Source organism: Eulemur rufifrons, chromosome 14, assembly GCF_041146395.1.
Source record: "Eulemur rufifrons isolate Redbay chromosome 14, OSU_ERuf_1, whole genome shotgun sequence".
Taxonomy (NCBI): domain Eukaryota; kingdom Metazoa; phylum Chordata; class Mammalia; order Primates; family Lemuridae; genus Eulemur; species Eulemur rufifrons.
The window spans coordinates 12,385,345-12,397,830 of record NC_090996.1 but is presented as its reverse complement, the minus strand read 5'-3'; the positions used below and the strand labels follow the sequence as shown (position 1 = coordinate 12,397,830).

The window sequence follows — 12,486 nt, the reverse complement described above, 5'->3', positions numbered from 1 at the left end:
AGTGGACAGAGATAACCTTAAATGCCTGAACCCAGTGAGTCTCCCAGTCTTTGCTGAGGGGCTCTGTGTGCCTGTCGGGGCTCTGTGTGCCTGTCGGGGCACACCTCCTACACCCGAGCTGGCAGTTGACCACTCTGCTTTAAGAGTTGCTATTTCTTGATCTCAGTGCTGAATGTTTCCTGCTTTCATAGAGCCTCAAGGTCAGCCAGAAGTGAGAGCCGAGGGCCGTCTCAGGTCTTTCCTGGGGATGCAAGTGGCCTTCTAGGCTCCCAGGTTTAAGTTGGAGCTTTTCAAAGCCCCTATGGACATCTCATTCCCAAGCTTTTCCTTTTAAGCTTTTTCTTTTTCTTTCTTTCTTTTTTTTTTTTTTTTTGAGACAGAGTCTCACTCTGTTGCCCTGGCTAGAGTGCCATGGAGTCAGCCTAGCTTACAGCAACCTCAAACTCCTGGGCTCAAGCAATCCTCCTGCCTCAGCCTCCCTAGTAGCTGGGACTACAGGCATATGCCACCATGCCCGGCTAATTTTTTCTATATATGTATTTTTAGCTGTTCATATAATTTCTTTCTATTTTTAGTAGAGACGGGGTCTTACTCTTGCTCAGGCTGGTCTCAAACTCCTGAGCTCAAACGATCCGCCCACCTCGGCCTCCCAGAGTGCTAGGATTACAGGCGTGAGCCACCGCGCCCGGCCTGACACAGGCCCTTGAGGGGTTGGTTGGGGCTGCTGGGTTGGGGAAGAGGAGCACAGAAGCACCGATACTTGTGTGGCACAGCTACTGACTTATATGTGGAAAGGCCACACTCTCCTGGCTGTTCTCTGTGCGGCACGTGGTGAAGGACGGTGGGCAGCACACACGTCTGTGTGGAAGGGGCTAGTGGTGGCATCTCTGCACTTGCTCCAGGACACGTAGCTGGAGAGGCTGCCCCATAAAGAGAAACTGCTCAGAACATCTGTGCATCTTGAAGTATAGTTGAATCAATGCCTGTCTTTTAGCCATTTTATTGAAGTACAGCAATCACAGAGGAACAGACATGTCCTAAGGGGATGGCTAATAAGTGTATCAGCCCTGAGACCAGTAGCACCCACAGAACCACCCTTGTGTGCCTCTTCAGAACTAACCCCCAGTGGAACCACTTTCCTGACTTCTAACAGCATAGTTTAATCTGTTTTTACTTTGAAGTTTTTAATTTGAAGTTATTCAGTCTGTACTTTTTTGTGATATGCTTCTTTTTTCAGTATTTTGTTTGTGAGATTCATCCAAGTCATGTATGACCATTCATTCATTTATTTGCTGTATAGTCTTCCACTGTATATTCAAATATCACAATTTTGTTTGTGGGTATTTGGGTGTTTCTAGTTTGGGGCTGTAATGAAGAAAGCTGTCCGGAGCGCCCTGACGTGTATCTTTGGGCGAGCACAGGTAGGCACTGCTGGTAGGTGTGCATCCAATTAGATTTAGGAGGTGCTCCCAGAGAGTTTTACAAAGCAGTTGTACCAGTTTCACTACCAGCAGTATTTAAGCATTCCAAACTTGATCCTGATCTTTGTGAACATTTGTTTCTTTAATTTTACCCATTCTGGTGAGTATATTGCCACATCTTCTTGTGACTTTAATTGTATCTCCTTTATGATTAACATTCAACAGTGTTCCTGTGTCTAATTAGCTATTTGGATCTCCTCTTTTGTGAAGTACCTGTTCACGTAAAAATATCCTGTAATTAGGCCGGGCGCGGTGGCTTACACTGTAATCCTAGCACTCTGGGAAGCCGAGGCAGGAGGATCACTTGAGGTCAGGAGTTGGAGACAGCCTCAGCAAGAGCGGGATCCCATCTCTACTAAAAAAATAAAATAAAAAGGAAAATAAATTAGCCGGGCAACTAAAAATAGAAAAAAAATTAGCCCGGCATGGTGGCACATGCGTGTAGTCCCAGCTACTCGGGAGGCTGAGGCAGGAGGAGGATCGCTTGAGCCCAGGAGTTTGAGGTTGCTGTGAGCTAGGCTGATGCCACGGCACTCTAGCCTGGGCAACAGAGTGAGACTCTGTCTCAAAAAAGAAAAAAAAAAAAATCCTGTAATCCCATTTTAATACAGTCCATGATATTCTTCTCTGTTTGTATTTACTTAGGTAACTTAATAAAAATGCATGCAGCAGAAATGGAAAAGCCTCTGTCAGAGAAGCAGGAGAATTCCCTTTCATTAGGGACTCAAGGAGAAGAAAAAAGGGCGATATCCGTCTCCAGACTGAGAGAGGCCTTTTCTCTTCGTCACACAACGGAGAACAAGTCTCAGGACACGGAGATTCCTGAACCGAGACGGAGCTCTCCGAGGCAGAAGAGGAGTGTGCCATTTTCTAGGGCTTCGGATCCCGTCTCTGGCAGAGGCTGGCCGGGCCCTCCGGAAGAGGTGGTGAGTTCCGGCAAGGGCCCCGGTGACCACATGGACAGAGCAGAAGTGGAGAGGGACTCGGGGCACGGCAGCACTTCAGCTGGCTCAGAGGGAGGGTTCAGCACCCCAGACATGGACAGTCACTGCAGCAGTGACTGTGCAGCCAGCTCCCAAGAGGACAGGTTTTCACAGGAAAACGTGGAAGCCTGCGAGAAATTATCTGAAACTGACCATCATTTTTCCGACGTGGAAAGGCATTTAAACCAAGAAGATATTGGACGTAAACTGAGAGATTTGCCTCAGCCAACTAATCTCTCATCCTCAAATACAAAGCGTTTTAAAAAAGAAATTCCTTCACATTCCGACATTCCTGAAAAGTTAGTTAATACTCAGAACATGTCAGCATCTCAGGTTGATGTAGCTGTTAAAATTAATAAGAAAATAGTGCCCCTTGACTTTTCTCTGAGTTCTTTAGCTAAACGAATAAAGCAGTTACATCGCCAAGAACAGCAAAGTGCCAGTGAACAGAATTATAGGAAATTTAGGGCCAAGATTTGCCCTGGAGAAAATCAAGCAGCAGAAGATGAACTAAGAAAAGAGATAAGGTAAGGTTTTTTCTTACGGGTGTTTTTGTCATGTTAGTGATTGGTCATTTTGAGTGAACCATGGGCCAATCCTATAGAGTCAGCATCTGCTCCTCTGGGTGTCTTTTGCTGTCTTCATTCTCACTCTACTCTGACGGCATTGCTGCTTGAGGCTTGGGTGTGGCCCTGCCTTGGCACCAGGATCCGTGCCTGGTTCCCATTGCCTATCAAGACAGTCCTACCTGGGGGCTTCCCTGCACCAAACTCAATGCATCCCACATGGACTTGCCCTCCCTTCTCATTGCTGGGCTACTCTTGAACTCCTGGCCTCAAGGGATCCTCCCGCCTCAGCCTCGGGAGTAGCTGGGTTTGAGGCATGAGCCACCATGCCCAGCTCAGATGCTGTTTTTTATAATAGGAGATAGACCTGCCAAAGACCCTCAAGACTTGGGTCTTTAGGCCAGCACAGGCTCTTCCCAAAGGCAATCTGCCTGGGAAACCAGAGCATATTCACATAGTTCTGGGAGAGCCTGGAATCAGAGCCAGGGGAGGAGTATTGGTGCCAGTTACCAGTTTATTGACTGTCAACTCCAAATCCACCCTTCTTTGCCCAGCTTTGCCATCCTGGAGGCTGGACCATGTAAGCATTTCTCCTAGCGCACTGCTAGAATTTATCAGTAGAGGGCACTCAAGAGACACGGCAAGTCAAAGCAGAGGAGGCATCTCTCCTTGTTTCTAGGGTGCCCTTTTCTTTTTCCTCCTGGAGTCCCTGTGTTGCTCACTCAGGCAAATTCTCTCCATCCAGCAAGCTGCAGCCACTCCTGCTCCAGCAAGTTCTGAAGCTTAGCCTCAGCAGGTGGGGGCCACTTTTTGGGCACTCTCCCTCACCCCTAGAGGTGGCAGCTATTTCCTGTCCTCTTTGGGCACTTCCCCTCATCCCTAGAGGTAGTAGCATTTGCTGTTGCTGTATTTTTTAGTTTAGTAGTTAGCTACCTTTTACTAGTTCATAATATTGTATTATAAATTTTCCTTGTTCAAATGACTGGTGTGGTTTTTGTCTCTTGATTGGACTCTGACTGATAGGGAATTGGTACCAGGAATGGTCCCAGGAGACAGACCTGCAAAGATAGGATTGTGGGAATGGGTTGGTCATGACTTGGGCTTAAGCTCCGTGCTGAGCTCCTTGCCAGTAGGAAATAGGGGGGTTAATACTGTCACCTGTGGTTGATTGTGATGAAGCACCAACTGAAGCAAGTGCTTTGGGTGCCCCGGTGCTGCTGGAGTGACGGGTACCAGCACTGTGGTGTGGGGTGGATCTCCCGCAGGGCACTGGGGCACTTACCAAAAGAAATGACAGTCTCAGCTCAAGCCACCATCTGAGAACCAGGGCACTCTTATTCTTACACACTGTTGGTGAGAGTGTAACCTTTTACAGATTTCCTATTAAAATGAAAAACGTACATATGGAATTCTACTTCTAGGGATTTATCTCACAGAAATATGCCTACAAGTGAGTAGGTTTATGTACAGAAATGTTTGTTGCAGCTCTGTGTGCATTACTGAAATTGGAAACAACTGAAATGTCCTTCAGTAGAAAATTTATCAAATTGTGGTACATCCACTCAGTGGAGTCCTATATGGCCATTGAAAGGAATGAAGTAGATACATGTATGGACCTGAAAAAAATATCTCAGATGCATTAAGTGATGAAAGTAGAGCAATATGAAGAATTAAGATTCCATTTTTATATTTTAAAATTTTTTAAAAATTCGTATGTAGACAAAGGTCTAGAAGGATATATACCAAATTGTTAATAGTAGTAATGTCATTTCTGGAGAGTTGGATGAATGAATAATTAATGTTATCTTTAGAAAGTGGGATTGTTAGAGACTTTCTCTATTTTATGTTTTTGTAGTATTTGATTTTTTTATTATAGTGTTCTGTTATGCAAATCAGAAAAATGTCTTATAATTGACATTTTTATATGCAGTAAAACGATGTTTGCAGAAATGGAAATCATTGGTCAGTTTAACTTGGGATTTATAATAACCAAACTGAATGAGGATATCTTCATAGTGGACCAGCATGCTACCGATGAGAAATACAACTTCGAGATGCTGCAGCAGCACACTGTTCTCCAGGGTCAGCGGCTTATAGCGTAAGTTCATTTCAGTGTTCAGAATCTTCAGTGTTGATTCCCAAATCCCTCCCCCCCAAATTTAGGATCTAATGGCTTATGTATGTGTCTGTATAATGTGTGGGGTTTTTTGCCATAGGTATTCATACAGCAGATTTTTTAACTTTTTACATCATAATATTCATAGTTACCATTTATTATTGCTTCAACAGTGCCTGGTCTATTATGTGCCAGGCACTGTTGAAGCAATTTATGTATATTAATTCATTTAATCCTTGCAAACTGGCCAGGCGAGGTGGCTCATGCCTGTAATCCTAGCACTCTGGGAGTCCGAGGCAGGATGATTGCTCAAGGTTAGGAGTTTGAGACCAGCCTTAGCAAGAGCCAGACCCTGTCTCTGCTAAAAAATAGAAAGAAATTAGCTGGACAACTAAAAATATATAGGAAAAATTAGCCGGGCATGGTGGCCCATGCCTATAGTCCCAGCTCCTAGGGAGGCTGAGGCAGGAGGATCACTTGAGCCCAGGAGTTTGAAGTTGCTGTGAGTGAGGCTGGCGCCATAGCACTCTATCTAGCCCGGGCAAGAGTGAGACTCTGTCTCAAAAAAAAAAAAATTCTTGCAAACCTGTGAAGTAGTTAATCTTATCGTCACCATTTTACAGGTGATAAAACTGAGGCAAACACAGGTTAAATAACTTGTCCCAGGTCATAGAGCTAATGTGTATCAAACCTTTTTAGTCTTAAAAAATGTTGATCACTGATGGGCCAGAAAATCCTTTTGATAAAGGGTAATTTCTAGTATGTAGCATTTACGTAGAATTTATGTGTTCTGAAAGACAGCACAGCCCGTGTGTCAGTCTTTATCTATAGCAGAGCAATTTCAGTGGCTAGTCACTGCAGAATTTGGTATTACACTTTCCTTTGCCAAATTGCATGTTTCACACTGACAATTTGACAAGGTGGTATGATAATACGTCATGTAAACCAGAAGTATATTCTTAAGTAAAGTTATAAGAAGAGGTCATGGATTTTCATTTGGGAAATTAAACTACATGGAGAAGTAAACTCAGATCCCAACAGAAGTAGATTGGCACGGAGAAATGTACTGCCAAGCAATCATTCTATATGACTGTTATGAACAAAAATATATAAAAAATTTTATATAATGAAAACAAATATAAACACAAAATGTATTTTCCAGCTGGGAAAATATATCTGGCATACTAAGTACTCTATTTCCTGTAGAATGCATTAATTGTTTTTTTTTTTAATTTTCAGTAGGGGTAAATGGTAATAGTAGAGACAGTAGTAAGCTACTTTGTAACACTGAAATATTCCTGCTCCACTTACAGAGGTCTTTTATTTTTTAGCCATCTGGCGCAAGTAATGTCTCATCTGTGGCATTTCAAGTTGACCCAGGTAATCACAGGCCACTTTGGGTCCCAGATGGACCATACTTCAAGATTAAATGATAAAGATTCAAATTCCGTCCAGCTCTACCATGCCCTTCATAGTTTGATGCTGTTGACCTCTTTAGCTTTTCCTGACCTCTCTTTTTGTTCCCTGTACTTGAACCACTCGCAATCTTTCCCTCTTGGCAGGCCTGATGAATTTTGGTATGGCCATTAGGAAGAATGAAGTAGATCTTCATGTGTGTCCCTAGAAACATCATAGGTCCGTCACAGGGCTTGGCACAGATTGTTTGTCTGGAATACTTGTCCCACACCTACCTACTCCCCTCCAAGGACACTTCCTCAGAGGACCCTCCCTGATCCCAGGGTCAAGTCTCACTTGCCGTATACTCGTATGGCACTGGGTGTCTTTTCTTCCTGATTCTTGCTGTTGTTCATAGTCATAATTGATTTGCTTCACTGTGTGATCAATGTCTTTATTCCCCACTAATCTGTTAGTTCCAGGAGGGCAGAGACCGGGTCTGTGTTTGCTCACCGTGGTGTCTCCTACCTTTAGCAGTGTTTGTCTTACTAAGCACTTGGTAAATCCAGTAGGAGAGATGGATGGAGAAATAAAGCAGGTAGAGGAAGCAGAAGGAAAGCAAATAAATGCTGTCTGGTCATTCCATTCTGTTCATTTTCAAGTGCTGGTAATGACCTAATCCAGCTTTTCAAATTATCTTTATTGTGAGGAGGAAAAATAGCATCTTTTTTTTTTTTTTTTTTTTTTTTTTTTTTTGAGACAGAGTCTCACTTTGTTGCCCAGGCTAGAGTGAGTGCCGTGGCGTCAGCCTAGCTCACAGCAACCTCAAACTCCTGGGCTCAAGCGATCCTCCTGCCTCAGCCTCCCGAGTAGCTGGGACTACAGGCATGCGCCACTATGCCCGGCTAATTTTTCTATATATATATTTTTAGTTGTCCATATAATTTCTTTCTATTTTTAGTAGAGACGGGGTCTCGCTCTTGCTCAGGCTGGTCTCGAACTCCTGACCTTGAGCGATCCACCCACCTCGGCCTCCCAGAGTGCTAGGATTACAGGTGTGAGCCACCGCGCCCGACCAGCATCTTTTTAATATTGTCATCCTTCAGGAGAAGGTCCAAAAACAGACCAGGTTATTGGAGTAAGATGGAAGATGGAGGAAAAAGCAAACTACTTTTGTAGCTACTTTAACTTTTGAAAAGAACTTTAAGAAAAAGAAAATTGAAAGGATCTCTTCAGGAAGTTTTGTGACACTTAGCTGAATCGTGGAAAGGCACATAGCTGAATGGTGTTGGTTTTCACGTTTTTGTGAAATGAGTTCAGAGTATCACAGTATTCCTGTTTTGGTTTCATTTCTGCTTTATAGCTAAATGTTTGACTTCAAGATATGGTTTGAATTTCTTCTCTGTTTTTCAGACCTCAGACTCTCAACTTAACTGCTGTCAATGAAGCTATTCTAATAGAAAATCTGGAAATATTCAGAAAGAATGGCTTTGATTTTGTTATTGATGAAAGCGGTAAGTTTATTAATTAGGACTGTAGAATCATGTCTTTTTAGAGCTGAGAACAATCTTTGAGGTCATATAGATCAATTCTTTTGTAAGAGATAAAAAAGGTTCCCCCAAAAAGCATTCTGTGTCTGCCCTCTCTTTCAAATGTACGTTATAAGTAGCACTCAAATGAAATGCATTTCTCAAATAATGAGTTTTTCTCAAAATTTTATTCTTTTAGCTCCAGTGACTGAAAGGGCTAAATTGATTTCCTTGCCAACTAGTAAAAACTGGACCTTTGGACCCCAGGATATAGATGAACTGATCTTCATGCTAAGTGACAGCCCTGGGGTCATGTGCCGGCCTTCCCGAGTCAGGCAGATGTTTGCCTCCAGAGCCTGCCGAAAGTCTGTAAGTAAAGAAAGCTCATCTGCTCAAGCACATGGTCCGAGGAATTTCTTGATTTATCTCCTGATTCAGTCAAGGGTTGTTAAATGCCTTTATGATTGCTGTGGGTCATTTTACATAAAGAGCCACGTTGTTCTCTGTCAGCATCACATACCAGCTCAGCGTGTCTGTGTTATCTGGGGCCTCTAACTCATACCATTGCTCTTTCTCTGCTTCTGTTAAGCAGTGTTGTATCTTAGAGCTTTCGTTGATTCCCTGCACAGTTAGCTATTCGTGCACCTTGTTTCGTGACCCTGTGGGTAATAGCAACTTGCGTCGATAGAGCTTTGCTGCTGCTAGGCCTGGGTGACACTGTGCAGGATTCTGCAGAGTCATTGAGTTGGCGAGTGTCTCACAGGATGTGTGGTCACTCACTGCATGTTGTATCACTGCTGCCGCTGGGATTGGTGTTGGAAAGTGGTAGCAATGGGTGGGGATCAGCCTGATGTCCAAGGAAAGTAAGTGACTTTGTTTTGCCTACCATTAGCAAAGGGCGGGACGCCCTTCCTTTATTTATTCAGCAGATATTCCTTGAGCCCCTGCTGTGTGGCCTGCCCTGCTCCAAGTGCTAGAGACACAGAGGTTAACAAGGCAGCCGAGGTCCTTGCCCTTGTGGAGCATATAGTTTGGTGGGGAGAAATAGACAACAAACACAAATGACACCCTCAGATACCAGTAAGTGCAGTCAAGAAATTGAAACAGTATGTTGAGACAGGGAGTGACCACAGAAAAACAAGGTAACCAGGTGAGGTGGTTAGGGAAGAGCATCTGAGGAGGTGGCATCTGAGTTGCTACTTGAAAGGTAGGATCAAGTAAGAACTTGCCAAGTGGAGGAAATAGCAAATGTAAAGGCTCAAGGCGTTTGAGCCAAGCCAGGGCTGACCATGTGCCTGGAGAGGGGACTGCAGTGGGCAGAGCAGAGGACAGAGGACAGCCGTGTAGCATCTTGCATGTCATGGTCAAAACCTGGGAGTCTGTGCTGCATGTGGCGGGAGCTCCTGGGGAGGGAACAGACAGCAAGAGGTGCTGAGACTATAGGAGGGAGAGGGCAGCAGCAGGGTGACATTTGGGGATTGGCTGGACCAAGAGTGCTGTGTGGGACATGGTCTATTTGGGATCCCATTAGACTTTAAGTGGGGATCTCTGAAAACAGTCGTGTGAATGAGTCTAGAGTTCAGGGAAAATGTCAGGACTAGAGATAAAATTTTAGGTGTCATTTGCAGCCATGAAATTGGATAAAATTATGCCAGGGCAGAGCTTAATTAGAAGAGAGCCCAGAATCTGACTTCCAGCTGCCGATATTTCTTTGATAAAGACCTACTATTAACCTTCTAATCCTGAAGTCTGTGGAGCTGGCCTGGACTAGTAGCCGGGCATTTCGAAATTCTGGGTCCCAACATGATTCAGAGGCCTGTGCAGCCACAGGCTGCTCCTTCCTCCTGCCCTGGCAGATGCCAGGTGTCTCTTGTGCATCGCACCTTCCAGTTCCACAGTCGCTCTGGACCCTTCCCGCCTCTGCCCTGTCTGCTTGCCGTCCCCTCCGCTGGATTCACCACCTCTGCTCTGCACACACCTGGCTCTCCCGGCGTGCAGGCCTCCCCACACCAACTGAAGTAGCCTCTCCTGGGCCCTCCTGGGTGCCATGGTCTTCGTCCTCTGTTAATTTGTTTATTGTCTGTCTCCCTCCAAGCTGGCAGAGCCGTGCTCTTACCCTGCCCCTCAGCCTGTGACTGGCACATGGTGGGCACTCAGTGTGCTGCAGGAAGAAGCAGGGTGACAGATGGGTTCAGGCTTGTCTCCTCTCCCCATTGCTCCTTGTCTCTCAGGGTCTCAGATTCCCTGGCTCGCTGTGGAGTCTGTCCCTGTCCCTCTCCCTGCCAGAGAGGGATCCACGCCGTGGAGCCAGCAGGGCCAGGGCTGGAGAGGGAGAGGCAGGAGTGCTGTTGTGTGGAGGGCAGGCCAGAGCCTGAGGAGAGGGAAGTGACACAGTGACACATGTGCGCATCTAGGGAAAGAGGGTCCCAGGAGTGCTGTGGTCCTGAGGCAGGTGCTTGCTTGATGGACTTGTGCAAGAGGAGGGGGGTGGTAGTGCGGCTCAAGTGGGGGAGGGAGGGATGCATGCCTGGAGGTACAGGCAGGCCAGTGAGGGCGAAATCAGGTGACAGACAGGGGTCTTTTATTCAGGTGAGAGGGGAGAGCTGTGAAGAGGAGTGATGTGACCTGACAGACCTTCTAAAATAATCCTTGGCTGCTGAGCAGGGAGCAGCTTGTAGAGGGTGGGAGCAGCAGGGAGGCCTGTGAGGAGGCTGCTGCCGCTGCCCCGGGGAGAAGTCAGCGCAGCTGGGATGGAGGTCGTGGCGGAGCAGCTGAGAGTGGTTGGGTGTGGACAGGTGTAGTCAGTGTCTTGAATAGAGGTGGTGCCGCCATGAAGGAGCCAAGGGGGGCCTGGATGTCACATAAAGGTGGGGGGCTGAGGTACTAGATAGAAGGTAGGGTTCTTGGGGGAAGATTTTTCAGGGCATGTGGTTTTGAGTTGTAATCTTGTCCAGCCTTATTTTAGAGAGGGATGCCTCTGAAGAGTTGCTTTTCTAACCAAAAAACCAATAAAACTTTAAATTGTCGTGTCTCATACTCAGGTGATGATCGGAACTGCTCTTAACACAAGTGAGATGAAGAAACTCATTGCCCACATGGGTGAGATGGACCATCCCTGGAACTGTCCCCATGGAAGGCCAACCATGAGACACATTGCCAATCTGGATATCATTTCTCAAAACTGACATTTCTAACTGTATGGAATTATGTGTGTATATATATATTTTTGGGGTTTAACCTGCTGCTTAAAAATAATGTACCAGATCCATTTAAAAATGATCTTGAGAACCTTTTCAAACCATGTGGAGCATTGCTTGTAACACTTTTTGTTCTGCATTTGTGTGTGTGTGCATGTGTGTGTATAGGCAAGAACATGTTTTACAAAAATAAGAAGAGCACTTTGGAAGTTACCCAGGCCTCTGCTCTGGCTGAATATATTTTAGTCTGTGACTTTTAGCCCTTAATGATAATTAAATTCATGTGGGTTTAATTTCATAAATGTAAAATTATGGTCCTTTTGAGTTAGTGGTTCTCAACCCTAATACACATTAAATTTTAAGAAATAAATAATCCAAAAAACCCAAGGGGCATTCTCTGCCCAGCTTGAAGAAAATGACTGGATGGGGCTGAGGTCACTATTTTTAAATGTTCCTCTGTGCGGCCCAGGTGGCAAAGTGCTGTTCTAGGCAGGGAGAAAGAAAAGATTTTGTTTTTTTCTGTAATGTAATGCTGTGATCCGATTTCCCCGGTAACATTCTAGTTACCGACCCTGACCGGTACTGGAGATAAACAAATCTCTGTCCATCTTGTCAAATAGTGTTTCATGGACTCTTGTCCTATTTGAACTGTGCCAAAAAAATGGAAGTAAAGATGCCCCGCGTGGAGTACAAACGGAGGTTGGTGCACAGCGATGACAAGTGTGGGCCTCCCCACTGCCCTCTGGGGAGCGAGGGCTTCCTCGGATGGAAGCAGACGGTAAAGTAGTGACTATTGCCATGTGTTGTGTCGAGGGCCACGCTGGTGTGCGTCTGCAGGAGCTCATGTGAGAATCACGAGAACTGTGCAATTGGGAATTGGAGGCAGGATAATGGCTCCCAAAGACAGCTGTAGCTTAATCTCCAGAACCTGTGAATACATCACCTTACGCAGTTAAAGGGTCCCTGCAGATGTGACCGAGTTACTGGTCTTGGGATGGGGAGAGTATCTGGACTGTCTCATGAGTTCTTCGGAGTGGAGGACCTTTCCCAGCTGGCCGGAGAGATGACATTTGTTGGTTTTGAAGGTGGAGGGAGGCGCAGAGCCAAGGAACGCAGGCGGCCTCTGCAAGCAGAAGCGGAACCGGACTATCTCCTGGTGGCTCCAGGAGGAGCCAGCCCTGTCAGACTGACTGCCTGGCTGTAAGATAATAAATGTGTG

General features: G+C 45.6%; 2 protein-coding genes across 16 annotated transcripts in view; one reads left to right on the top strand and one right to left on the bottom strand.

Annotated features, from left to right (window-relative positions):
• Positions 1 to 693, bottom strand: part of AIMP2 (aminoacyl tRNA synthetase complex interacting multifunctional protein 2) — a 22,227-nt gene extending 21,534 nt beyond the window's left edge. Inside the window, exons 1-2 of the mRNA XM_069486595.1 lie at positions 593 to 693; positions 131 to 132 (exon numbers count right to left, since the gene is read on the bottom strand). Coding sequence (XP_069342696.1) covers positions 131 to 132; position 593 — 3 coding nt within the window. The 5' untranslated portion in view covers positions 594 to 693. The remainder of the gene's footprint in view (positions 1 to 130; positions 133 to 592) is intronic.
• The window catches only part of PMS2 (PMS1 homolog 2, mismatch repair system component), a 23,762-nt gene extending 11,276 nt beyond the window's left edge, over positions 1 to 12,486 (top strand). For 10 of the 15 annotated variants that reach the window (XM_069486570.1, XM_069486585.1, XM_069486584.1 and 7 more), the window contains 5 exons: positions 2,127 to 2,991; positions 4,961 to 5,128; positions 7,955 to 8,055; positions 8,270 to 8,439; positions 11,112 to 12,486. In XM_069486570.1, coding sequence (XP_069342671.1) covers positions 2,127 to 2,991; positions 4,961 to 5,128; positions 7,955 to 8,055; positions 8,270 to 8,439; positions 11,112 to 11,255 — 1,448 coding nt within the window. In that variant the 3' untranslated portion in view covers positions 11,256 to 12,486. Of the gene's footprint in view, positions 1 to 2,126; positions 2,992 to 4,960; positions 5,129 to 7,954; positions 8,056 to 8,236; positions 8,440 to 11,111 lie in introns of all 15 variants that reach the window. The other 5 variants (XM_069486576.1, XM_069486573.1, XM_069486586.1 and 2 more) reach the window with 4 other exon arrangements.